The following is a 27,822-nucleotide window of genomic DNA, read 5'->3' as shown; positions in this document are numbered from 1 at the left end:
CAGTAACAGGAGGGGTGAGAGGGGGAGAGTCAGAAACAGAGAAAGCTAGAGTGTATGCATGTGTGTATGAGTTAGTGTTAATGAATGAGTGCATCACTGAGAGAGAGAAAAAGAGAGGAGCGACCATTCTTCTTTTAAATGTGCAGAGTTCATGGGTGGTCTGTTGTGCTAGGCAGCTGTGTGTTCATCATACTTTACATTCCTTTGGCTCTGGATTTCAATTTTTCCATGTTATGTTCTGGGAAAACCGAAGTTGCTGCAAAATATCTCTCTGTGTAATCCACTGATATAATCAAAAGTCAAGGTACCTTGTGGTTTTTGACCACTAGTAACCCTATGGAGCAATGTTCTTGGGAGCGGGTCCTTGTTTTGTTAGTATCATGCACATGCACAACTTCATGGAAGACACAATATGCATTCCTACCACCAGCTTCATGCAATTCCACTGATCAACAGTTGCTGTTGTCAGTAACATGCAAAGAAGCATAGCAATGTGCCTGCAAAGAAGAGGCAGACGGTTATCAAGAAAACAAGATGTAAATGATACAAAAAAATGTATGAGGAAGGAAATGCATTCAAGAATACACTGGTTAGAAACATGAATGTAAACATAACTTTTGTTTGTTTGAAGATTTGTTCACATGAAAACTCCACAGGGCACTTTTAAATTGATCTCAATCTGTAGGCAGGCACAGTAATGTAAAAATAAATCCTTACATGTACAGTTTATCCCTGTAGATCTTATGTTGAAATGGAGTTCAGTATTGTTTCCTAGTCTAGTGTTCACCTGAGATCAAGCATGGGATGCTGGTCTGATACACACAGTTGCAAGCATTCAGGCACAATTAGGAGTGACGGCGTAAGGGCGTGAGATCAAGGATGCAGGGGCGGAGAGAGACACAAAAAGAAAGAAGTAGGACAGTGCCAAAAGCACCAGGGGCAAATGTTGTGTTCAGCACAGAGACCATGTACAGATGTGCTGGCTCACCCTCACAAAGAGCCACTGATGTCAGCATTGCCAACTAATGACACAGGCACAAATAAGGACTGTATTGTTATCTGCCTCTTAAAACACCACCCCAAAAAAAATCACTTTTGGAACAAGGACTGTGGGCAAGAAACAATCCCAGTTGATAACACGGTGTCTAATAATACTCAGCTACATCTAAAGTGGTATCTTCCGTTCCACAAATGTCATCACATGGTATCTATTCACTAACTCTGCCTCCTCTCCTCTGCTGTATAATTAAAGAGGCACGTTCCTTTCAGTGAGCATCACTGCAGGATGACGGTAAACTGAGGAGCTCAGTGAGACGTAAAAGAGGAGAAGAAAAATTAAAGGTACAGTATGCCAATTTGTATGCTCCATTGCACATGAATACAAAATTAATGCTTCCTACAAGAGTGTCATTATAAAGGGATAAACATGGTTACTTGAGAACTTGTTTTGGGACACGTATGATTATTTTTTGGCTGAGGTTGTGGAGGGAAACAAGGTTCCAATCACCCTGCAATATGCCTGCTCTGATGTCATCCATTTGTCATGCTTCCTTCTTGTCAAAATCCTTTGGGAACACTGCACACAAAGCCATACAACTCAGATGCATCATGACCATGAGTGGAAAGTGCTCTCTAATCCTTTTCCTGCTGATGAATGCGACCACCGTGGCCCTGGAGCCTGAGAATTAAGACAATAGACAGGAACAATGAATAAATGCAGACTTGATAATTCTGATAATTAGGGCACGACTCACTCTTTAGTGGAAGGTTGCGGTCACTGTGACGGTGATTACATTGATTGTTGAACACACTTCACATACTGGATGAATTTCACACTGCGGATCATGGCCAGTTAGGGTGCGCTGTAATTGTACACCTATACAGGCTGCCTCAGGGGCTGATGATCAGAGTCATGTTCAAGTTCAGCAGTGTTGTGCCTTGGCTAAAAACTCTCCCCTGACCTCAGTGACTAATAAATGACTAATAAAGCAGAGCAGACACATGTCTCCAATCTAGCAGGACTTAACCCCTCTGAAACAACATCGCTATTATCCCAACGTACGTAGTTATGACTGCACTACCATACAAAGCATTCCTGTCTATACAATACTAAAAAGATCAAACCACATCATCACACAGTTGAAAGTCTATGTTGCTGTCTCCCTCAATGAATCTCTCTCTCCTTCTCGCAGTCTGTGGAATCATTATTTCTCCACAGACAAGACCAGTCCTCCATCTGATCAGCAGATGGTCTGGACAGCATTATTAAGTGTAATTGGTGGTAATCTGGGGCGATTTTTTATGTCGGTGACACTTCATTTTCTATAATTCTCGCCTCTTCCTTTTAAGTCACCTAAGCGTTGTGTTAAGTGCCAGAGTGAGACTGTGCTTGTGCCAGCGTTTAATGCGTTCAAGTCTTCAGAGACATGCAGGCCTCAATGAAAAGCAGATGTGCAGATGGATAGATGGTTTAAGGAGAGGAAAGAGGAGCGATCAGAGGTGTACTGTACTTAAAGCAGGAGGAGGCTGTTGGTGGGGGGAGGTGTTAGAGGGGGAAATGGGATGTCAGGAGCGTGATGCAAACATCTGAACCTAAGGTACAACAAGCTGCCAAAACCGCAAGACAGATGCCTCTGGAAATCCAATGTGACACCTCAAATGGCCCCACTTTGACTCCATAAATCATAACATTCAGCCCTTAAACAGTTAATAATGATAATTTTATTCCTGCCTGCCCCAACACCCCCACCTGACATCGTCCCCCCTCCTGCCTTTCAACATGAGACAGGTCAACAGATACAAGTGTGCGACAGCAGGCAGCAAGACTCTGTAGAGGGGTGCTCTGGTTGTGCGTCTTGTCCGGTGCAGATGTTGTGTATTAGGGTCCAAAGCCTTTCCCGGCCTCTGAATCTCATAACTCATGTCTATATTTGTGTCTGCAGCATAGGCCCGGAACTTATTTGTTTGCTTAGTAATAGATGTATGATTGAAAAACCTGGGGGCACAAGTAAATGAAAAATAACAATGTCTACAAGGAAAGCTCTTCTTAGAGCAGGTGCAGAGCAAGGGAAGAAGAAAAACCTCTATTAAATTACTGTTGGAGCACAGAAATGTCAGTGTTTTCGTAGCAGGATTACCAGTACCAGCAGACATGAGAACTTTCATGAGGATAAAATCAATTTGTTCTAGCTGATTTTAGCCGATCTCAACCAGGTATCATTGTTCCTCCCTGTTTTCTCATGGTCAGTTTGGTTGTACAATAACCTCAGATTAGCTGCTAGAACGTTGAATACAACAAGATACATACAAGAAGCAGAGGGACTCATGTGGCTCCAGAGGCATCCAGCTGCAAGCCTCTACTATTTCTGGGCACAGCACAAAAATATCTTAAAGGTCAACTCCAAAAGAGTAACAACATTTAAGAAATCATTAGTTTATATAACAACTGAAACGCAGCTATGAGCCTCGTCATCCGAGCAAACCTCTTTGTGGACACATCTGGTTGTTCATACTAAGTGGCTACAAAATTTTAAGCCATACTGATGAATTCAACGGTCGGTAAATGATTATCTCTCCTGCCTTTTAGAGAAGAGGGCACATGTTGTGGGAAGCAGGCGTCCTCATAATACCAGGCTCTTCAAATGGAGCAGGGCTAACCGCAGTCATGAACACAAACAAATAGTTGGCAGCCAACAACCCTACCATCCCTAGCCCCATCAATTTATCCCACCCACCCTATCCCAGTGCCAGGCTTGGTGCCCGTCGAGTCCCAAAGACCGACCACTTTACCACATGGCTTAAAGAGAGGGCGCTGTAAGTCAAAATCCAAACTGAAAATGTTGTGATGATTAATATGTGACTCCACAAACACACAGACACACACACATCTCTCTTTCTTACTCTCACACATCTGCACATACACACCCACCCTAAAGAGAACACACTCACTCTGAATTCTACCAGAGGATGATCCACTGAATGACTGCGGTCGTTCCTGATCGTTCCCCACAGCCTCTAACTAACCATCACAGCCAATCATTTTCTCTGCTGTCCTCCTTGATTAACATAATTACAACTTTACACTTGTGCATGTCACCACCTGGTGGTGGCACCTTGTCACTGGTCATGCCCTCCAGGCCATCCTGTATGAGAACAACTCTTTCAAAAGGTGATGCGCATCAATGGAAGAAAGATTGGAAAAGACCTGTACATAATATAGGTCAGTCAGTTAGAGGTTACATATATTCTATTGAAATTTTAAAGCATTTCAGAATGGCCTCTGGTGCAGCTCTGTATCAGCGTTGTTGTATGCGATTCCTTGTCTGCAAATATGACATCTGATCCCAGTCTGTCAGTCAGTCAGTCAGTCAGTCACCCAGCTGATAAGACACTGTCTCCATTTCATTAAATTTAAAAAAAAAAAATAAAAAATTGCACTATATTACTATATATTGAGAGCCCTCCCTTTAGTTTACCCTCTTTGTTCAGTAGTTTTGTTTTAGGTGGGTGAACCTAATAAACTGGCCACAGAGTGTATATTCTTTGGGGCTATTATTTGCACAATTTTACATTATTTGGACAATTTTGCATAAATAAATCACCACTGTGTTCTTCTCTGTTACAAAGTAATAGAAAAAATGAGCAGTCCTTGTTCTTTTACATTTGCTATTCTAAACTCTTGTAAGCAAGTCTTTAAATAATCATTTGATGCTCAGGAAGTGATGTGTTTACATTTCCAACAGCTACTATAACAGCAAGATAGTCAGGAACAACAGAAGTGGGTAATTAACATAAGCAACAATAACCACATGATGCTATCTGAACAGAAAAAGAACAGAGCTCAGCATACAGAAACATAGACATAATCACCAGGAAATCCAAGGGAAAGGCCTCATAGTACTCAAAGACACTGTTTGCACGTTGACCTCTGGAAGGACAGTGAAAAATGAAACACCACAGCAGTGATTGATTATCACAAAAATAAGCATATCCTCTATCTTTAAGTCAAACTCTTTTAGAACATTTGTTAATATAACAAAAATGTGCATACTCAACAAACCACCTTAAAGCCACTAGTAGCCACAACTCTATCCTGACAATCACTATCATAACAAGATTTTGCCCACAAATCTGTGCACTGCCAGGATTAATCACAGACAATCACAAGTTATACAGGGAGTGCTCAGCCAAACCGCATCCTATAATTTGACTCAAAAGCCACGTAATTGTAAAGCGAAACAGTGCACTAAGCATCAGTCAGGGCCATGGACTGACTTGATAGACCAGCAGACTGACAAGACGTGATGCACTTGGCTGGCAGACGTGACAGGGATGTCTGTCTTACTGACAGACACCTTTATAGGACTGGTGAACAACATTTCTCCAGAGTCAGGTCAACAGTGCTGAAACCTCGGCATGGAATCAGGAGGTGCTTCAAAGCCAGACAAGAGGCTGCTCTGTTTTGAGAGGTGGCAGTAAATACTGGCAGAGTAATGAACCACTCCAGAGGACTGACGAGCACTCGATGCACCACACCCTCAGAGAAAGTGTTAAAGGTGAGACTGGTGCACTACTCAGAATCAAGTTATTTCCTCCAACAGCTAAACAGAACTAGTGTTAAAGTACTTAAAAATATCAGTGTTAAATCAGTGTTTATTTGAAACGTCTTAGACACGTAACTTTGGGTGCCTGTGTTAGTCTGTGTGCGTACTTGTGTGTGTGTTTACTGATGAGAATAACCATTGTATATAAATCTGCTGTAAAAAATAAACATGGCGATTTAGTGCAGAAGCTGCGTTTTCCCCTTTCTGAACAATAAGCCTCAGTATGTCCATGTGCCCGCTCAAGACATATCAAAACACAGCAGACGTCCCTCTGAAACTGTAGTGAAATCAGATCCATTTGTCAAACATCAGCATTGCCCTGTATTAGTCAAAATTACTATAATAGCACAATAAATCTGCACTGTTGAGAACGGTTGGGTTAGGAAAACAACTTCAGTCAAACAGAGGTCATTTGTAATGGGGGCTATATTCTGATATTGAACTATATTCTGTGTGACATAGCAACAAAATAGACTTGTGACAGCACAAATTTACTTTTCTTATTTTTCCATTTCTTTAAAAAATGCAGATGACATAAAGAAATGCCGTAGGTAAAATAACTATTTGGAAAACAGATTCAGTTTCTTCATATCATGACATCAAAAATCTGTTTCTAAGAATTGCTAAATAATGGGAAGTGTACCTTCTGTATATATAATACTGTAAAAGCCGAAACTGACTAGAAATACTAGAATTAAGTTTCGTATTATATGCATATTATTGCAATTTGGTTTATTATGATGATTATTTTTATTATTTGCAAGAATTGTATATTTGTATGTTGGGATATCATGTACATATTCCAGAAATTGTGTATGTTAAGACTTAATTAGCTTGATTAGTTTGGTGTAGCCTTCGCATGTCCTGTTGGTTAGATAACTCTCTAGAAGAGCAGAATGTGATGAAGTATTAAGAAGGTGACCAGCTAAGAATGGAATAAAAAACAGGTTTATTGCAGTATAATGTAATGTCAAATGTATTGAATCAGAACAAAGAAAAATGAACAAGTCATATATTTCCATAAATCCTTGGTGAAAAAACCACATAGGGATTTAAGTTTTGAGCAAAATAAAAATGCTAGCATGGCAACATGCTCACAATGCAATGCTAACATGTCGACATTTAGGTGCAAAGTTTAACATGGCACCATCTTAGTTTGGCCTGTTAGCATGCTAACATTTGCTAATCAGCACTACACATACATCACTGGTGAAGCCCAGGGGAATGTCATAAACGTAACTTTTAGACAAATTGAAATTCTGATTTGAAAAGTTAAGCAATCACCAAAGTTATTACAATTCATCTTGAGTGGTTTCATGAACATCTATACCAAATTTCATGGCAATCCATCCAACAGCTATCAAGAAATTTCACTGGAAACTATATGAATATCATCGCCAAAGGGATTAGGGTACATGGTCTGGGAACCATGAATGTTTGTACTAAATATGCTGTCTTACTGAAGCTCCTCTTAATAAGTTAGTGTATCTCATCCTTGAGCGTTTGTCCTGTTCATTTTGGTTCGAGAAGCTGTCGCTACAATGCTCAGAGTACTCCTTCAGTCCTCCTCAGCCAGCACCCAATATTTACAAGCAATCCCAAATCTGTGAGAGAATTCGATTGAACACAGATGGCAGGAAATTCCTCGGAAATGACAGTGGCCAAGCTCAACCACAGAACATGAGAGTATCTCCATGTAGCAGATGCATCGAGGCCCATCTGACAGATATTCTCTCTTCTTCTCGCCCAGCAACGCCTCCTGCCATCGATTACAGTTTGACAAGAAGAGATTTATAGGACTTCTGTAAAACAAGTGATCAATTTGCAGCAATTACTGTATATTTTTAATGGTTTAGAGGCAGCAGTGGGGGAGAAATAAATGAATAGTTAGGAAAACGTCTGGAGGAAAATTCCCTTGATGGTCGGTGGTCCAACTGAGAGGTTGAATTTAAGTTGGTAATTAGATCACATTTGAATGGAGCAACATTTGAAAATGATTATTTTGTTACCTACACACAGTGCACATAACCTTCTGTTATTCTCAGAGGGGATGCTAGCTGTTTAAAACAAGGGCCAAACCAGATGTTTTGCGAACCAAAAGAGGAATCCAATTTCACTTCCTACTTCTTTGTTACTTTTTGTTGTTTTAGCACAGGAAGAATAATGGAATGCTACTTTGTGAAAAGGATATGTTCAAAGCATGCATAGTAATTGCTTTGGCTTTTGAAGTTTCCGGTAAAATTTGAGGCCAGTGCTTGTCCACGGTGTCCACAATGAATATTAGCTACTCAGGGTGATTAGGGGTTAACTCACCCCCAAAATGGAGCTCTTTGAGGAAAATCCCACAATTTGCTTTGATAGCAGAGGCACAGAGGGGAAGCTTCTATTTTGATTTGATTATTGATGTTGTTTCATGTCACCGGTTTCTAAACCCATACATTTCAGCACACAAGGTAAGCTGATCTACTCAAACATAAGGGACTAAAACCTTCTGTGTATTCTCAAAACAAATGTTTTCTTACACACAGGACACATGACACAAGAGAAAGTACACTATAGCGATGACCAACTATGTGAGAGAACACAACTGTGGTACAATCATTACTGCACTGCACGTTAGTCATGAAGTGACTCCACATGTTGACAGTGTGCTTCAAACAAGTTATCTTGAATTGGAAAGAATTAAGATTATGTTGTTAAATGTTAAATTCATGTGTGTGTACTTTTGACACAGTTAGCAAAATGTTTAATATTCTGTAACTGACTCAAACCAACAGTGAGGAACTGTGCAAAAGATTTGCTACTGCACAGCAGTCAACATCTGCCACCAAAGGGCATTAACTTGGCTGAAAAATGACCATAACTCCGGCTGGAAAGGGACCTCCTCCTTGACTCAGAGGGTACCACAGTATTGGGGTTTTCATAGATATATTGAATAAATAAGAGGGGGCCCCACTGAGTAAACCTGTGTTGAGTTTCAAACCACACATACCTAAGGAAGTCAGCAATACCATTCTTTTATTGTGTGGGGAGTCCTCATTCACCAAAGGCTTTGGCACGGAGGACCACCCCCCCCCACAACCGCGTACACACACACATACTCACAAACACAGATCACACATAGAGAAAAGAACATGCACTCTAGGTAACTTGAGATGGACAGTCCACCAGACATTATATATCACTCCACATCAAACAGAGCTCCATAAAGCTGCTGTGACGAGGGACTACAGTTCAGTCATACAGTTCATAGTTCACTGTTTGAGCAGTGATGGCATGACTCCTACGCCCCCGCAGTTATAGGGACGAAGGCACAGTGGGGCCTGTAAAAGCCCAAAATGGAACCAAATGACACCTATGGAAACACATTCAATCTTGTGCAGTGGGAGGTCAATACACAGCTATTTACACAGACAGCAGCACTGTGTGCTGGAACGGACAGGGCCACCATCAAAGAGCTTTATGAGCAAATATATTCTCACCGCGTAAGCATTTTAGATGTCCAGGCATTAAAGCGCTCGTGTGTTTTCCCTTCTCTTGTTTAATGGCTGTAATAAGATTCCTTTTATTATGATTTCTGCTCTTGCAGCGTCCCTTCAATACTTGAGTCAGCCAATGGTTACGGCCAAAGTGAGACAGGAGTTTTGTCTCAGTAGTGAAACGATTTCAGAGCCGGAACCTGTCGCTCTATTTGACTGTGGGTCAGGCCCAGTACCGTCAGTTAATCACATCACATCACAAAAACTGAGAACAGTACATAAACAGGGATTAGTATGATTGTAGTATCATGTATAGTATGATCTATATTTTGCTTTGTACATACTAATTTAGTTCTCAAAATATGTTTTGTATATGACATGTACTTACATGGCATGTATATATGTTTTGTATATATGTATATACAAAACATGTGGTACATTATACAAAACTAGTCAGGCTACATGAAGTCCTTATTAAAGTGACCACAATAATGCAGGAAAAAACACAAACATACATTCAATTCTGGATAGGGACCATATTTGCATGCCCTTCTTCCACTCTCTCTCCTCATCTCCTGTCATCTCTTTGCTATCCACCACCGAATAAAGTCAAAAATAAAGGAACAGAAAATACTAAGCAAACAAGAATGGCTCTGAGTTGATTACCCAGAAAGTGTGATAAACCAAAAGGAAAAAATGAAGGTTGTAAGTTGATAGATTTTTGGATGGGTCTGTGGTGAGAAGGAGCCTAATCAGACGATAACGAGCACAAATAAAGAAATCATTCTTCATCATCATCTTGGCCTCTGCCATGTGTGTTGTTTGGCTGCTCTTGGCCCGAGAGTGTAAGGGCTGAATAAAGAGGGAACCTCGAAGGGCTCTGGCCTGTACCATGTGTCAGGCCTTTCACATAACCTGGCATTCATTGTGTAGCTCTTTTACGAACCATAAAAAATATTCATTTCGCCCCTGACCTGTTTTCCAATATAGTCTCCAAACCCATAAAAGGGTTTGCTTTTCATTTATTTTTATTTGAAGAACTTTGAAATGCAAATGTTTGTTTCCTTGCACGTAAAAATTGAGAGAAGCCATCTTAAAAGAGAAATTTGATGTGAAATATGAATTCTGGCCATTTTACATCATCCCTAACATAAACATGCGGGTTCTCAGTGCAAGTCTTTTTGTGCTGTTAAATGAGTGTACTTTGGCAGGCTGCAATGTACATATACTGATGCTTTGCCTCTCTCGCTGGACTCCTTCATGGCTCAGAGCTCTTGAGGCTTGTAGAAGACTGGCATCTTTACAGTGGCCTAGATTGGCCATATTTTCGTGTCAAATGACAGGCCTGGCCCTGTAAAAGCGGGCGCTGTGGTAAACTGTGCATTTACATTTACAGCTAAAGCTATCAAGGACATGGCTAACAAGTCCTGTTGAATTGCTGTTTTAGGGGCTAAATATTTCTTTAACTGCAGCCTTTTCTACCCATAAAATGAAAGTATATCCTTGCTAAGCTTCATTTTCTGAAATTCATTCTATTCAGTTTATAGTTACTGTTGAATTTCCATTTTTTCTATGTGGAATGAAAATCAGCATTCTTCAGGACAATGATGATTGTGTTATTGCAAAAACTTTTGAAGATTTCTTTTTTCCAGTGTATCAAATCATTTTCAAAAATCTATAAATAATAATAATAAAAAACATACTGGCAAGATATGCTGGACGTCAGTACTACACTGCCTTTTATGTCCAATCAGATATGAGCACCAAGACAATCACATTACCACAGACGCATAAAAATGACTCAAAAATAAACTTGAATTATTCATCCCTAACATACTTTTGTTGAATTTCACAATACTTTCTGCATCAATGTCATTTTAAATACTTCAAACATACTTTGAACATTCAACATGTCAATACAGACAAGTTGAAAGTTCAACATTTTGGCAGAGATGTACCAACTGGTCCATGTACAAAGTCTAACTCTGTGCCTGACCTGGCAAGAGGCCTGACTGCATGGTGTTTGTTTGAAGCCCAAAGTGGTCAGACAATGTGGCTAGGCCCACGTTAACTGTGTAACAGCGCATGAGAACAGGAGAGTTGTGTCCGATGACTGTTGGCAGTACTGTTGTGATCAGGTGGAAGGGGAAATGTGCTTAGCAGTAAAACCAAAGCGCTTTCTTGGAAAAATGGGAAGTGAGAGGGGTTGGAACTGATTAAGAACAAGACGCCAATGAAAAATTTGAAACTCGACAAGAAGGCAGGCTTTCATCACTTCTACCAGTGTCATCTGTTAAAGGTATTTGTTTTCCTTTTACCGATCAAGTTAGCTGGCGGGAGACGCCGTGATGACGCAACTTTGTTAAACCATCATCTTAATCTCAAAATCATTCATTTCAAACCACACAGTCGAAATCTTGGCTGTTTGGTTTACAGCTGTCAGTGTGAAGTGGTACTTGCTGATTTTGGTGATTTATTTTCACAGTAAATGTAAATCAAGACGATGGCTGCTGCTGTGTTTCTCTGAACTTGTGGCTGGTTTTCTATCGATCTAGCAATATTCTGAGGAACCCTGCCTAGAACTAAAAATCTCTGTTCTGATTGACTGAAGAAGAGTCTAACCAACTCTCTACAGCAAAACTGTGGACATTACTAATATCTTGTGGAGGTTTCTGACTGTTTTCTGATGAACTTTGGGCCTAGTATGCCTTGATGGCCAAACCATGCCACTCAAAGCTTTGAAATACACCTCTGAGGAATATGTCACTATGGCTCAAGTGCGTGAATTGCTGGACCAGCAATAAAGACTTAAACAGAACTTTACTTGAACAACAGGAAAAAAGCTTCAGAACTTGTGCAGAGACCATAATTGACTGTTCTAACAGGAAGACTGATGATCTGTCAAAGCAAGTCTATGATCTCAAGCTGAATCTAGAGATGACTCAAAAGGAATGTGACGATTTTTAAATGTCATATAAAACTTGGTCCAAGAACTGTAGTGAAACCAGGACAGATTTGAACATAATTTACAAAAGTAATCTGGAGGGTTAGTCAAGGCATTAAATAGTCTGAGAAAGAAAAGGTGCCTGAATCTGATCAAAGTGAGAAAACTGTTCAGCAAAGTTCAGCAAAACATTATAATATCATCATTTGAAAAGAGAGCTGGATTAGGCTCCAAGCCATTGTGGTTAGCTTTCTGCAGTTGAAGGACAAACTTGCTGTTTTGGATAAAGCTACAAATTTGAAGGGTTCAGACATCTTTATCTATGAGTACTTCCCTGAAACCGCCTGGCAAATAAGGAAAAAACTACTCCCAGCAATGAAGGCAGCTAGAAAATGAGATACTGCATATCTGAGATATGACAAACTTACTGTCCATCCACCTACCCAAAGCACATCACAACAAAAGAAGGGCAAAACACAGAGTTTGGCCATTAGTCTCCACCAATAGACATTCACACAGTACTTTGATTGCCTAACATCTAGTAGCCTGGGAAAGGCTCAGGTGAATCTGCCAGGCTTATGTGTTAGTCTGGACAGTGTTTAAGCTAAAATCAAAATACAATGCAGCTTTCTTCTTATTTTGGCCTGAGCAATTTGAGTGGGGCAGGGTGAAATCAGAGTTAAGCGCGGAGCGACACTGAGCAGAGTGGCATGGAGCCGCTTTGAGCGGGAGAGTGGAGGGAACAAACAGCTCTGAGAGGTGCAGAATTCTCACCACTCCACTCCGCTCACATTCTCTGGACAGATTATAAGCCTTTTGATGCATCTACATTTGATGACAATTTTGATGTTGACCCAGACCTATTTTTTTTCATCTTTCAATGTATCTATCTATCATTATTCATCTTTACTCAAACACGATTTTTATGTTACGGCTTTATCAGAAACATGGCTTACAGAACACTTTAAAGAAATCATTAAGTGACCTAAGTACAATTTGGTTGGCTACATATGAAAGGGTGGATCTGGAGGTGGAGTATCTCTGTTCATTCATAGTAACTATGTCTTGAGAATTAAGGATGATCTCTCTCTGAAGTCAGATAAGGAGGTGAGGCGGATTGTTTTTTTTTTTTGTTTGTTTTTTAGATCTCTCAGATATTGTTGCTGTTATTTATGGCCCTCATGACCTTATTATCAAAGACTGTAATGTTTGTCCAGTTCTCTTGAACACATTAACTGTTACATTTTAACAGATTTGAATATAAACCTCTATAAAATAAATCAGATACCCTTACTGGAGAGTTTTGCAATATTCTTTTTTTCCAGTTAATTTCCCACTTATTCATAAATCTGCACAAGTTTAAAAAAATTGAGCAACTTTGATTGATAACATATTAACCAAGAGTTTCAGCAAAGGAATGGACTCTGTGGTCTCGTGTATCCACACTCGTCAGATCATTTTCCCCACATTCCAGTGTTCTTTAATCAAGGTTAAAGAGTTAAAAATATATAAGAAAATAATGCACTTTAACCCACGAGCAGGTCAAATATTTCTAAATTTAAAGTTTTTTTATGAAATGATCTATGAGGAAAATAATACTGAGTTTGCATATCAAAATTTCATGAAAGTTATTAGCTTTAGTTTCAATGAATGTTTTCCAATTGGCAGACATACAGTCGACTTCATTAAGCCTTGGTTTACAGTTGATTTACTGAAGCTGTTCAGGAAAAAGAATAAACTGTACAGAAAATATGTCTCAAATCCTACTCCTCTTACCCACTGTGTTTATAAATCTTGTAGAAATAAATACGCTAATTCCATTAGATCTGGAAAAAAGAAATATTTCAGTGAAAATTTAAGAGGTGTTCAAAAGATATTAAAGCCACGTGGAAAGTAATAAATCACTTGCTGCAATGAGAAAAGACTACTTCAGAGCAAACTTCAGTCTTTTTGGATGGAGAAAATTACTATTAACTGTCTGGTATAGTTCAAACGTTTAATACATTTTTTGTTGATACTGATAATTAGCTAACAAAAGTTCTCCTTGTAGTGGTAATCCACCAGATTTTATTCCAAGAAAGTTTCCTATCATTTCCTCTGTTAAGCCCCTTGTTATCCAGAAAATAAGAGACATAACTGATGAACCAAGAACATGGGTCATAACGATATTTCTGTATTTCCTTGTCAAACTGATGAAACAGTCAATATGACAGCCAGAAGATTTAAAAGTTGCCAAAGTTATTCCTCTGTTTGAAGCAGATGATCCATGTTGTTTTAACTTTAAATCTATTTTGTTGCCTCAAAAATATTAAATAAATAGATATTAAAGGATTCTTTTGTCTAGATTGTAATCTACATTCTGATACAATTCTTTACCAAACTCATGACCCATCAGCTATCATCTGTAGATGATTTCACCTCTGGGGCAACAGCAAATGTTTCAAGTGTAGCTGGTGAATATCGAATAACAGATAATGGATATCCACCTCAAGACTTCCTCTTCGTGCGCCGGTCATTGTTTACAGTCAGATCAGCAAATTGACTTTCAAACTCGACTCGACTCAAACTTAGCATTTCGGTTGACCTCTATGAATGGAAACTTGCATATAAATGCAGATAAATTGAAAAAAATAAATACATAAATAAATTTAAAAAAATAAAAAAAGCTAATAAAAAGCTAAACGGTCATCAGATGATACCCAGTGGGTTCTGAGATTGCGTTTTGACCAACTACAAATGGAAACCAGAGTACTCATGAAACCAAAATCTTGTGCCTATAGATTCTTCATTCATATGCACATATGTGTTTATAGGGATTAATTCTTTAGAAACACCAGTATGGTTTTTGCAGAAAAATCACTCCACTTCACCTGACTGACAAAGCTACCTTTGCACTTGATAATAATGAATGTACTATTTACTTTCATTGACTTTTCAAAAGCTTTTGATACGGTTAATCATATTTTACCACAAAAGATGTATGAATATGATTCTATGTACAAATGGTTAAAAAATTGTCTTCAATAGCAGACAGTTTGTGTTAAGGGTTGCTATTCCAACAAAGCTAGACGACTCCGTGGTAGCTCCACAGGGGTCCGTTCTTGGACCATTTTTATTCCTTGCCTATATTAAGGATTTGTCTTATGTCTCAAATATCTCTTCTCCAGTAATGTTTGCAGTTGCTACAGCCATAGTTCTCTCTCATACAAATTTCAATCCACTGATTAAGGATGTTAATGTTGGTATGGATAACTTTGTTTCTGCACTGTATATTATTTGTCAACATGGCATTTTTGTGTATTTTTTTTAAATTGTGCAAAAATACAACTAATTATATCATAGTTTGTGTGTAAAAAAAATGCTTACAGGGAGAAAAATGTTTTTTGCTTTGTTTGTACACCATTATGTAAAATACCACAGGTTTTCACAATGCAGCCCAGTAGCAATGCTAAACCATTATTCATATAGTTCTTTTCCAACTCCGACAATAAACCACTATCCCTGAAAGATATAATGACAGATTAAACAATAAAACCCTCTTTATTCAGTGCAGTATGTCTAGGCTTTTGCTTGCTTCTTGCATCATTATACCAACAAATCCTGAAAAGCCTGTAACACAGTAGGCCTGCGTGTTCCTCTGCAGGACAGCAAACACACTGTCAAACTCCATGGAGTGCTGCAGAATGCACCGGGCTGTGTAATACTATGGAACAAGCAGCAGGTATTTGTTAGTTAATCAGTGTTTGAATTAAGCGAGAGGCCAAGGTTGCGTTTAGGAGCAGCAGGCCTGTTTTGACTAAGCCATCTCAGCAAGGGCCCGGTCATGGAGACTCCCAGCATTTGTTAAAGATTAGCGGCCTAGTCCTGCTGTACGGATCTCAGGTCAGGCAGAGTGCAGGGCTCGGACATAAGACAAGTTTCACCCTATCTCTCCCATCTGCAGCTCTCACACAGCATATCTACTAGTCCAGGTACATGAGACACACTGAATAATGTGATTAAAGGTTTTGGAGCGGGGGGTTTGGAGTTCGCTGAGGGGACATTATACGTCTCCTCAGGAAGCAGCGTTACCCAGTTTGACAGACAGTCACCGAGGTCATGCCACAGAGGCACTTCCAGCATTTACCGAATAATAAGCATATCAAGATTGTTCTCCTTATACTTAAGTTTCCTTCTCTGCGTACCATCTGCGTATCTTCTGTTTGTGATGTTTTGGTTGGTTTCTTTTGCATGGCAGTATACTATCAGATGTGAACACTTCCAGTCAGAACATCTATGCTGAATAAACGAATAACAATAGGCCACATGCTCTCAGCCTATCATTAGCCAAAAGACTAAATGAAAACCAACTGTGTGGGAACAATAAAATAATTTGTCAAGGGAGAAGGGTGCAGATAAATTCTGCAAAGCATTTTCCAATTGGCTGAGGCTCCAATACGCCAGGCCAAGTGCTCAGCACCTGGCTGTCACGGCCCTGATGCTGCCTAATTCATTTCAACTTTCAAACACATGCCTATTAGATCACTGCTGATATGAGCTGAAAGTGCCTGATTAGGCTTTTTATCAGTATTAGTCAACATGTGCTGTGAGCTGACTTTTTAAGGGCAAAACTTTGACAAACAGAAAGGCTAGAAGACAGAAATCTTACTCTCGTCTGCTTTCTTCACTCTCTCTATCCAGTCACTAAATCTGTGACTACGCTTCAGTGAGGACAAACTGGGGTAAAAGCCAGGTACTGATCCAAAATATTCTCGTCAAAAACTTCTGGTGATATATAAGAGACATTTCCTGCTATGGGAGGGTTTATTGGTTACTGAAACCATGTGAATCCATGTGTCTTGTCTGTGTGGATCCAAGAATCTCAGCATATCAGTTTTAAGGTGAGTGAAGTTCCTCTTGATGGGTTTTGGCTTCATCGTAAAAGGTTGAACACCGAGCTGCGGGAAATGGCTGTAAATGTCAAGCCAGCAAGGACAGCTGCATGCTGGTCACCATTAGGCTCAAGTCTTTTAACTTCCATTTTTAACATAACCTGCCCACCACTACCATATTTATTAAATATGAAAAAAAATCGAGGTTTTAAAGGTCGAACAGTTGATGATCCAAAGCAAACATGTCATATATTGATCAAAACCGATGTCTACACATATACACCTGCAAACACACACAAAGCTAATGACATACAGTGTGCGCAAATGCATTTATGCAGAAAGATACATGGATAATAGGCATGTCTTCAACTGCCACAAAGCATTAAATGACCATAATATCTCTTTGGCGATCAATTCAGTCGTTGAAAAATATCAGTGGCTCAGCATTTACTTTTCCAAGTATTGAGATTCCTTACTTTCAAAAATAAAGTTGCGCGTCCCGTTTTGGAAACATGCAACAAGTGGCTGACCAGTGTTGCAACAGATTTCATTCTCAGGCCAAAAAAGCTAAAAACAATAACATTTTATTAACCTCTTCACTAGACTTCTCTGTTGGATCTTTGCTCTAATTAGCTGGCAAAAAGTGTGTGTATCTTTTATTGACTTTTCAAGGTTTTCATGTTCAGAGTTCAGCAACGTATCCATCTTGTCCTCCACTTTGACCCAAATATCAGCACGTGTGCACGCACACTCACTCTCACACACACACACACACACACACACTCTCTCTCACACACACACACACACACACACACACACACACACAGAGAGTCCAAATTTGCTCACTGCCAACAATGAGCCCCATAAGAGATCTTAAGTGTCCAACATGATGTTTGTGTTAAGCAGTGTATTATAGAAGCCGACTTCTGGGTCTTGGGGGGAATGTTAAGCATGTTAATGAAGAGTGCATACTGAGGCTATTACTCTGTGTAATATGGATCCATTTAACACACTTATTGCACAGCCCATATGAGTTCAAATGGAGAAAGGGGCTCCTACATTTAAATCTGGCAACAGTAAACCAAAGAAGAACAGGCCTGATTGTCTACAACAAGAACTGCTTACATCAGAATTGTTTCCTCATTTGGGATTACAGAAAAAACACTGTCAAATGAAAACTGCACAGCCTTCTTGAAATCCAATTTGATGTAGCTGATGTAAAGCAGTTACTTCAGAGGTCTAAAGATAATAAATGTCTCTACTGTTTCAAGTGGATACGTCTGGAGAGAGCAACCAGCTCATCTGTGAGATGTGGTTTTCAGTTCTAGGGGGTGAAATCAAGCTGACATCTCCAGTAGGCAGTGACACCACTTCAGAGCAACTACACGCACTCTCGTCTAAGATTCCTTCAACTCCCTGTTCGTCAACCAGGGTGTTAAGGCTGATTAAACAAAGACATTGACATGTGACACACAGAGTATATAGTTAATCCTTGAATTAGCTGAGAAAATCAACTGGGAGTATGAATCAACAAAGCTCACTCTCCACTTTAAAAATGTTGACAAAGCACCCTTTAGGCACTCAACCACCATCTGTCTATGGTTGTAGTTGGACAACTACCAGGTGTGAGGCTGTGCGAATATGATGAAGCAGAGCATTCTTGGAAAAAAAAACCTTTAACAAAAATTGAGTAAAATAATACAAGTCAAAAGTAGTATTGTCTTGTTTACTGTTTCAGCACTACATGGGGAGTTTTCATACAGAAGATATTCCCACACAATGGAAAAAAACTCACTCCCCAGCATCACATCATGGGAAATTGCTTCTTCTTATCACATACTTTATCTCCTCGCTCTGATATTAGCTAACTGAAAAACAGCCTTCCCTTTCAAATATAATTGTGTGTAAAAAGTCTGTAAAAATAACCCTAAGCATTACAGATCACAGTGCTGGCATAGGGCCTCTAAACTTTATTAACATCCAGAGTCAGCCTGGCGAGCCTCCCAGCTCCCTGCAACTTGGACTTACAAGTGTTAACCTGAACAGGGCTCCAGCCTCACTTTCTCAAAATCCTCCACTTCCTCTCATCATGTAGCCCTGTGCTGTCCAGATTTGCTACTAAAAAAGAAACATTTCAACAAAACACCAGTCCACCTGTGCTACACTGCTGTCTGTGTGCTGACATTGGATGAACAGGATGAGATCACTCTGTGCACTGATGGAACATTGGAGCTTTTGCCTTCAAGCAATACATAAGCTATAATAAATTTTGACTCAAAGATTTGCTTGCCAGTATTTTAGAATATATCATTCAAAGACTAATTCAATAGATATTGACTCTGAGATGAAACTTGGCTCTCTCTCTAGGACAGTAATGTGCACAGATCTGTATCTGCCAAGGCATAATGCACATATGAATATCTGAGTCCAAAACAGCAGAGTACGGAAGTGAAAGTTGTCACGCTCCGGGTTTGTGATTGATGTCGACCCACATCAGTCAAAGACAAGCAAGAGTACTCCTTCTCTAAGCAACCTTTATTCTGTCGTTCCTTTGTGCACTTATTAGTCCTGGTGAGCAAGTTAATACAGCGCAGGGGCTGGATTGCATTGCACATGACTAGAGAATAAGTAATTCTCCCAGAATGCTGGGCTTCTATTAACAAGCACTAATAAAGTATATAAACTGTACTATTAGACTTTATAATGTCTTTCATAGTCCTCTGGGACAGCGCCAGCCAATGGTGCAGTGAGCTAACTGGGCACTGCCCCATGGCAGCTTACTGGCAGAGACGGAGAGAGAACAAGAGAGAGGATAAAACTCAAGCTTTTTGGCTGCCTTCCCCTCCGCTCTAATGAAGGCATTAAAACAGCCTCGGTTCACATCGTGTTTGCCCATTTGTTTTTGACCACTCAGTTGAAGCCAGTGTTTGATTGGCTAGCTGATTAATCTCCAACATGCCCAGCCTTGTAAAAAAAGGGCCATTTCAGACACCATTTAAACAAGCTGAGACTGAGCATTTGAAACTGTTGCTGTGGCACTTTTAAATGGTGATCTGTTTTCAAAGAACTGATGCACACTTAGCAACTACTACGTGTTATGAATGTTACTCACTTGTTAATCACAGTTAAAATGACATAAACTGCTGATTCAGTAGTAGCATAGTCTCTGGTGGAAAAAATGAAATGGGAGCCACCTCATGATTGACTCAGACGTCCAAAACTGCCCTTTCACCCTCAAACAAACTGTTCTCTTGCAGCTTGTTTAGGGAGGTCAGTGAAGCCCTGATCCTAACGGCCACATCTCTCTCCTGCCATCTCACACTCTGTCCGTCTCTCTCTCTCCAGCTGACAGCTGCGAGGGCCAAGTCAGCTCTTGGCCCCGCTCTGGCAGAGGCAGCACAGCGGCGGACGGCCGTCTTAACTGCCACAGTCAGAGTGGAGCGGATTTTTCTTTGATGAAACACAGCAGCGTCGAGCCAAGAACAGCAAGTGGCACAGCCGAGATGTAAATCAAAAACCCACCCGTGTGCTAAGTCATACACAGAGGTCTGCAAGAGGAGCTGCTGCTGTCTGAAAATGCATGAGTAATACAGACTCTATAGACATGTGGTCAGCTGTGGCATGTCTGTCCAGGCGAAAAGAATGAGAGAGAAGTAGACACATATCTTTAGCTTTGCTACAAACAGTGGAAAGATAAAACAATTCTGGTCTAATTCATGAGACCTGGCAGCTTATTCCCCTCATCAGCAAGGGTGTAGCACGTGAAACTTTGTGAGCACTTCTCAAGGCAAGGTTTAGACTAAAAATACATTTTTATGATGACATATCTGAGCCAATTCTGCAGCTTATTCTTGATTAAACTGAGGCCCAGAGCACATTTCTTCTGGTATTTCAGTGATATTTCGACACTTACTCAAACCAGATCATATTTTTGCTGTGTGACTCGACTTGCATTCATTGGCAGAAAGAAAGTCAGAATGCCTTTGGTTACAGTGAGATGCCATAGGCATACCACACTGGTCACATAAGAATGAGAACATTTGACCTGACTGACACTAACTACAAAGAGAAGAAGAAGAAGCAAGAGGACAATTCAGAGCAGGCAGTAACAAAGTTTTGTGTCTGTTTGTGGGTTTATACATGCACATGTTAATTTTGCAACTTCAGAGGACTAATCAGATGATACTCAAGCAGAAAGTCACAACCACCCATAAATCTCTTTTTCTCTCTTTGAATCCATCCTCTGAGAAGTTGATGCAACACTCATCTCTTCCTCTGCCACTTATCTCCTGTTTCCACACACGTCATGTGTATTCCTGGCCAAGTTTGACTGAGGTGATTCAGCCAAGCAGATGCCAGACCAGGGGTGTTCTCTCACTCTCCCTCTCTAGTGGCTGTGACTCAGGAAGCGTTCTCATTCCATTACCCAGCATTCTCTCGTCAGCTTCTTAGCCAGACAGAGGTTTACGGGAATACCGCTGCAGAATCATCACCGGGCCCCAGCTTTATGAATCAATGGAACATGCTGCAAACATTACACCCTGCAACACCCTTCCCAGGCAGCACCCTCACATTTGCCCATAACTCACTGCTGAGCTCATACAAGACCCAAGGACGTGGGCTGAAGCGCTCCCTTTGGCTCATGGGAATGTACTGACTTCTGAGAAAACTTGTGAAAAGAATGTTACTATCACTTAGTGGGTCCCTATTGACAAATTCTAGGTAAAACATCACTTGGTACAAACTGACAAGCGTCGCCAAAAATGTACTGTACAACCTTTTCACAATCTGGTACAAAAAGCTTCTTATTTAACCTTGGCTGTGAAAGTGAACCACAAGTTCAATGAAAGGTCAAATCTCTTAGCAGCAGTGACAGCAAAATGTTTCCTCTGAGGGTTGATCAGTCTTTCACAACATCTGGGAGGAATAGCACTCTAACCTTGCCTCGCTGCTACAACCTTTTGGCATATTGACCGACCGTGATGTTGAGATCCTCAGTTGCTCCTTGACTGTACTTAATAAATAGAAATTTTGGTGCTTTAGTTGACTTATTCTCTTTTCCGCAGAGAGGAGTTATGCAGAGGTGGCAGGGATTCAGCATATTGGTTAAGATTCAGGAGGAAAAAAAACATTTGCCTCAGGATAAGAAAGGAATGATTATATTTCTATAGTCCAAATGTTTAGGAACAAATGTAAATGTTAAAATGGCACAAAACCAACATTTTTAGATGCTTGTGTATCTGAGGTTTTGGATATCAACCATAATTGATTGTCAGCTTTACTTGAGGATAATAAAATAAATCAAGATTCATGGTTGCTGTTTCATTCAGACACACACACGCAAGCACGCACACACACACACACACACAGATGTGTTTCCATCACTATTGGGGACATTACATAGACTTACATTCATTTCCTGGAGACTTACCTAACCATAACCACTACTTGCTGAAACCCTAAACCCTTACTATAACCTTAACCCAAGTCTTCACCCCAAAATGTAATGATTTACATTATGGGGATTTACATTTCGTCCCCAAAAGAAAGGCAAGTTCCCACAATGTGAGTGTTTAAACAGATTTATGTCCCCCCAACATGAGTAATATACAGACACACACACATACACACACAGCCTAGTGCATGTTAAATTCATAATTCCATTATATAGAAAAAGACACAATACACCGCCATACAGCATGCAGTATATACACATGGAAATATGATATCACAAACAGTATTTTATGTATGAGAGTATTTTTAAAAATGCAAAGTGCAACATCGCGTTGGCAAGGCAATTTAATATCTCAACTGGATTCAGTCTAAAAGATTATTAACGCCATTTCTACTGTTGCACTAAAATTTTCACACTTCAATTGCCAAACCAGACACTGAAACCATAGTGAATTACTAATTATGTAGTCACCACGTGGAAGAACATCATTATAAAGCTTGTATTTACTCCACAGAGCCATCATCTACATAAGAAGATCAAACACAATTTAAACTGTGGTCAAAATTCACACCTCCTGTGTCACCTGCTTAATCACCTATTTCTGGTGATCAATCCATTCATAAGGGATGCAATTTCACAGGATTTATACTCAAGTACCATCTCTTTGGTCTTTCTAACATTAAGCAACAAGATAAGAAATCACTCTGACTCTTTAAGCACCACTTAAATTCTTGAATCATTGACATAGACTTCTGTCACACCCCTGACTCAGCAAAATAGTGTCACAAAACACAAATGGCTCACAAATTACAAAAAAAAAAAAATTCACTGGGACCCAGGATGAATAAATACAATCTGTGCAGAAATCAAAGTCAAACTTAAAGCAATTACAAGCTGATCCAAAGTAATTTAAGAAATTGAAAACCCCTTGAAACAGCTGAAGCTAACATTTTTTCAGAATTATAGCTGTATAAATATTTTATGTGACACAAATCTGAAGATTTACTCAGATTAAGGTCTCGAGCTAACTACCCAAAGAAGGCAAAGGAATACACAGATATTTTAAATGAGAACACCAGTTTCCTTTTAGGATAGGCTGAGTGCCATATTTTTCATTGCTTTGATGATGAAAAATATATATATTTTTGTTACATCAATTGCTCTTCTAAATCCAAATTTTTATAAAGAGAAAATATGACTGGGTTTTCACATTAACAATGAAATCCATCCCATGCAGCACTTCCACCGTCTCGCTAGGAAAATGAATGCCAACTGCCCTCTACTCTTTATCTAAATAATAATAATAAATAAACCGCAGTTTGATTAGAATAAGTGACCTTACCAAAAGCACTTTGTTTCTCTGTGCACACACAACCAAAACTATTCACAAGCTACTGGGAAAGTGTCATTAAGCGTTTGACACAGCAGAGGCTCAAAGAGGGGCTGTAATGGTCGGTTGTTTCTCATAACAGTCAGATTATCACCCCACAGTCTGACGTCTACAAATGCTGCTGGGGAAAACACAGGAAACTAAGTCACTTTGAGGAAATTCAACATTGGTGCCAATGCTACCTCACCACACACCAAAAAAGTGTGTGTGTGTGCCGTATACACATCCATACATTATGTGTGTGTGTGTGTGTGTGTGTGTGTGTGTGTGTGTGTGTGTGTGTGTCAATGTGTGGCATGTGTATGCTCAGCATATGCTGGCACAGTGTCAGTATGTATTAGCAATGGATCCTGGTGGGTTTGCGTGCTTGCACACAGGTGTGCACACTACATGTATACATATGTCGGTGCAGGTTTATAGAAAACAATGATGTGTGTTGACAAAAGATAACAAGAAAAAGTCATAGAAATGCAAAAAGTTCTGACAATGATTAAATCCAAAAGTCTCATCTCTTTACAGGCTGAATCAACAGACAGACCTCTGCATTTATCCGAGAGGGAGAGTGGGACCCAGGCACACTACTTTAACTCAAACACATTCCTCAAATAAGCTCACAGACTCCACAGCTTCGTCCTGGCCAGAAGAAACTTTAGTAAGGTATCAAATGATGCTAGAGTACACACTTCATTCAAACCTAATATTCTTTTTCAAGAGGCGTCAAGTGTTTTTCTTTGCAAGTAAAATATTTTCTTTGCTGGTGGGCACTAATATTTATAGTACACTGGACTCGCAGTGTAAGGATGATCAGTCGCTGTTCTACTCAAGAAGAGCGATACACATGGTTTCCTAACCAAACGACCAGGTGTGACATAAGCCACTGTGATTTGTGCTTCTTGCAACTTAATGTAAAGAAAAATACAGAATAATTTTCCTTGGATTTATGCTGGGAACATTTCTTATAAAGCAATGGCACAACGATGAGGTTGTACTGAAAAAGCTAGGGGTTTTTATTATGTGTTAAGTTATTTTTTTTCAAATCCAAATCTGTATCGAGAATCTACTGACACAGCGACACCTCTAATCATAACTCAGTCCTTCATTAGCACACAAGCTCTCTCCCTCACTGTCTCACAAATGTTTTACACATATGGACGCAAACACCCTGACGTAATAAAAAGATTTGCACTTTTGGGAGTAATTAGGAAATCGGCGGAGCAGTACTGAATGCAAATGTCTTGCAGTACGTCCTGGTACACTACAGCTTCCCTCTCAAAAAATAAAAAATCCTACACTGAGGATTTTATGAAACATCAGCAGTGCACTGTATTTAATCAAATGTATCACTGAGTGATCATTCACATTTTGCAATCACAGGGTATATGTAAAAGGTCAGAAATCTCCAGTCTGAGGTAAGTTCTTCCTCCTCTCACTTCCATCAGGATAAATATTACAGTCTGTGTTTGTTCAGAGATTCCTTTCAGTATAAATCTAAAGTAATGGTTGAGAATGCAGCTGAAACTCCAGCTCTGTCCCCAAATGGGAGTATGTAATACGATCAGCCTGAAATGAGGCATGATACAAAAGACTGATGAGTACTGAGATCACTTTCATACTCAATGCTCACCATAAGAGACTATGAACCAACATAAAAATGCCTGAAATAAAGTGCATATTCATATAGGACAGAGATAGCAACTTTAGGAGTAGAAGTTGAAATGAATAAAACTTTTCATTACTGAAATACTACTGTCAAATATAATATGAAAATGAATTACTAATCATGAATGTGTAAAATGTTTTAGGGTGTCGATGAATCAGTATGTGCTTAAGGAAGTCGATGCTTTTGTGCTCCAAAAACAGGCTGAAAACTATTGCGATTTATAACCCCACAAAGTATTGAAATTATTAAAATATCACTCAATTGCCTCACAGAGCCAGAACCCAACAAACAGATTTGGATGTGTCTGCTTCAGTGTTAATCTGCACAACAAAATCCACAAACACATAACACATCTTGCATTCCCACAATTTACGGGAAGCAAGTTCAAAAGCGTTGCAAAGACAATGAGACGATTCATTCTGGTTCGGGATGCTGGGGATGGAGGGCTGAGGGCACAACTGTGCTCCAAGAGATCTCATAAATGCTGAGACACATTCTGCAGACATATGGTTTGTATTTAGCAAGAAGAAACAATAATCAAATCCGTTGATCCTCTTCTTGCTGCAAGGATGATTGCTAATATAAAAGTCTGTTCCGTCTAATCATAATTTAGTATGGGGCTGTAATTACCTCCGCCCTCTCACAACAACACTGTCTAAACAGGATGGAGCAGGCTTCCACTGAGACTCAAAGCCCAGTTTCCACTCTGGATGCTATCTGTATGACAGTGCTCATTTCATCTATGTAATTGTTATTCAGTTTTTTCACTTTCACTGTTGAGTCCATGTCAAAGTTTTGGGTTTTTTCTGTAAGTCACCAAGGGATATTAAAATATGAATTTTATGATTTATTCGGTTAGAAAATTGAGAGGAAAAAATAGAATAAATAATTCTAAATGAATCACTCTTTTAAATATTGTTTTAAACTGTCAAAACTTGAAGTTGACAATTGATTCACAGAATAAGACAACATCACAAGTGAACTAAACGCTGTCATGCCTTGTTAACATCCATAGGAAATGTGCACATGTTGGGCAGTTATACTGTGCATCACTTCACATGGCCCTGTGTGCAACAGAGACTTTGATTCTGGTGTTATTTATGAATTGGCCAAGGATCCAAGAGAGCTCTGGGTTTAATTAACAGACCTAATCCACAACTGCAAACAGGGCTCTCAACACAAATACACAGCACAGCTGCATCAAAGGCTGCACTTGAGAAGCCCACATGGAAGCGGCATTGTCTTAGATGACGGCTTTTATCAATCTCAAACAACCTTGAACTGCTAATTGGTCAAAATTGCAAGACTGACACAGCTGCTGTATGAGTGAATTTGTTATTTGTATCCTCATAGTTTGTTTTAATGAGAGCTGATTCTGATTCTGAATAATCATTATGACATTAAATGTTCCACTGTATCCACAATGCTCACAAATCACTCAATTAGCAAACAAATTCTGTTAATAAACTTTGTAGTATCTAATCACATCATCTGGGTCAATTAAACACTTTAGTCCTCCTGCTCACGTTTGGATATAAGGTGTTTACCTTGCACGGGTGGGAGAGGGAGGCACGACCGCGGAGCTTTGGCTGACAGATGCGCTCTTTCCTCCGACACGACGAGTCTCTTCGGGCTGCCGCAGCTCATGTGAGTCGGGGTGTCATGGGAGCTCCGGCAAATCTGAGATCCAAACCCGCCGCTCCCGGCTCGCCGCGTACAGATGTCCGCCTTGCTGCCGTACACGGCGAGCGACAAGCCGGTGAAGTCTGTGAAAGTCGGGGTCTGACAGTGGCTGACCATCCCGAACAGCGCTGAAGAGTTCTGCATTGATGACTCGGCTTTCCCATGCAGTGTGCAGCCGCTGCTCACATTACCTGCGCACATGAAGAGAAAAATATCCAAATCACTGCAAATTGCATCAACGCGAAGATAATCTTTCTTCGTGCAACCACTCGTTCATTTGAACGGGAAAATCCAACACACGGAACAAAACGATTCATCTTAAGGAATTCGGTAACACCTACCTTATCCAATTAGCCAATGAGGAGCAGAAACAGTCTAATTGCGCACAACATGTTTATCAAACTGGAGGGGAAAGCATTTGCAACCTTGATCGATAGCATCCTCTCACTGAGGATCAGTCATCAGCATCCCATGTCTCTCTCTCTCTCTCTCTCTCTCTCTCTCTCTCTCTCTCTCTGATTGACACCCTATCGCTCCACTGCTCATGCAGGAGCACCAATGAAGACTGTGTCCGTGTTTCTGTGGGAGGATAAAATCTGGATCAAGACTGCGTTTGTAGTTCTGAGCCTGAATGAGAAGTTTGCGAGCCCCTGCGTGCGCGCATGCGATGATATTTGGCGTGTACCCAGTCTTCAAATCTCGATGTATGTACAATAGGTCACTCAACCACGGTGTTC

At 40.0% G+C, this 27,822-nt stretch overlaps 1 protein-coding gene across 1 annotated transcript in view; it reads right to left on the bottom strand.

Moving 5' to 3' along the window:
* glis1b (GLIS family zinc finger 1b) overlaps positions 1–27,480 on the bottom strand; it is a 71,899-nt gene extending 44,419 nt beyond the window's left edge. Inside the window, exons 1-3 of the mRNA XM_076726088.1 lie at positions 27,427–27,480; positions 26,957–27,276; positions 1,665–1,671 (exon numbers count right to left, since the gene is read on the bottom strand). Of these exons, the coding sequence (XP_076582203.1) occupies positions 1,665–1,671; positions 26,957–27,229 (280 nt within the window). The 5' untranslated portion in view covers positions 27,230–27,276; positions 27,427–27,480. The remainder of the gene's footprint in view (positions 1–1,664; positions 1,672–26,956; positions 27,277–27,426) is intronic.
* Positions 27,481–27,822: the final 342 nt, after the last annotated feature.

This window comes from Chaetodon auriga, chromosome 3 (genome assembly GCF_051107435.1).
Source record: "Chaetodon auriga isolate fChaAug3 chromosome 3, fChaAug3.hap1, whole genome shotgun sequence".
Classification (NCBI taxonomy): domain Eukaryota; kingdom Metazoa; phylum Chordata; class Actinopteri; order Chaetodontiformes; family Chaetodontidae; genus Chaetodon; species Chaetodon auriga.
This window is presented reverse-complemented; position numbering and strand designations above follow the sequence as displayed.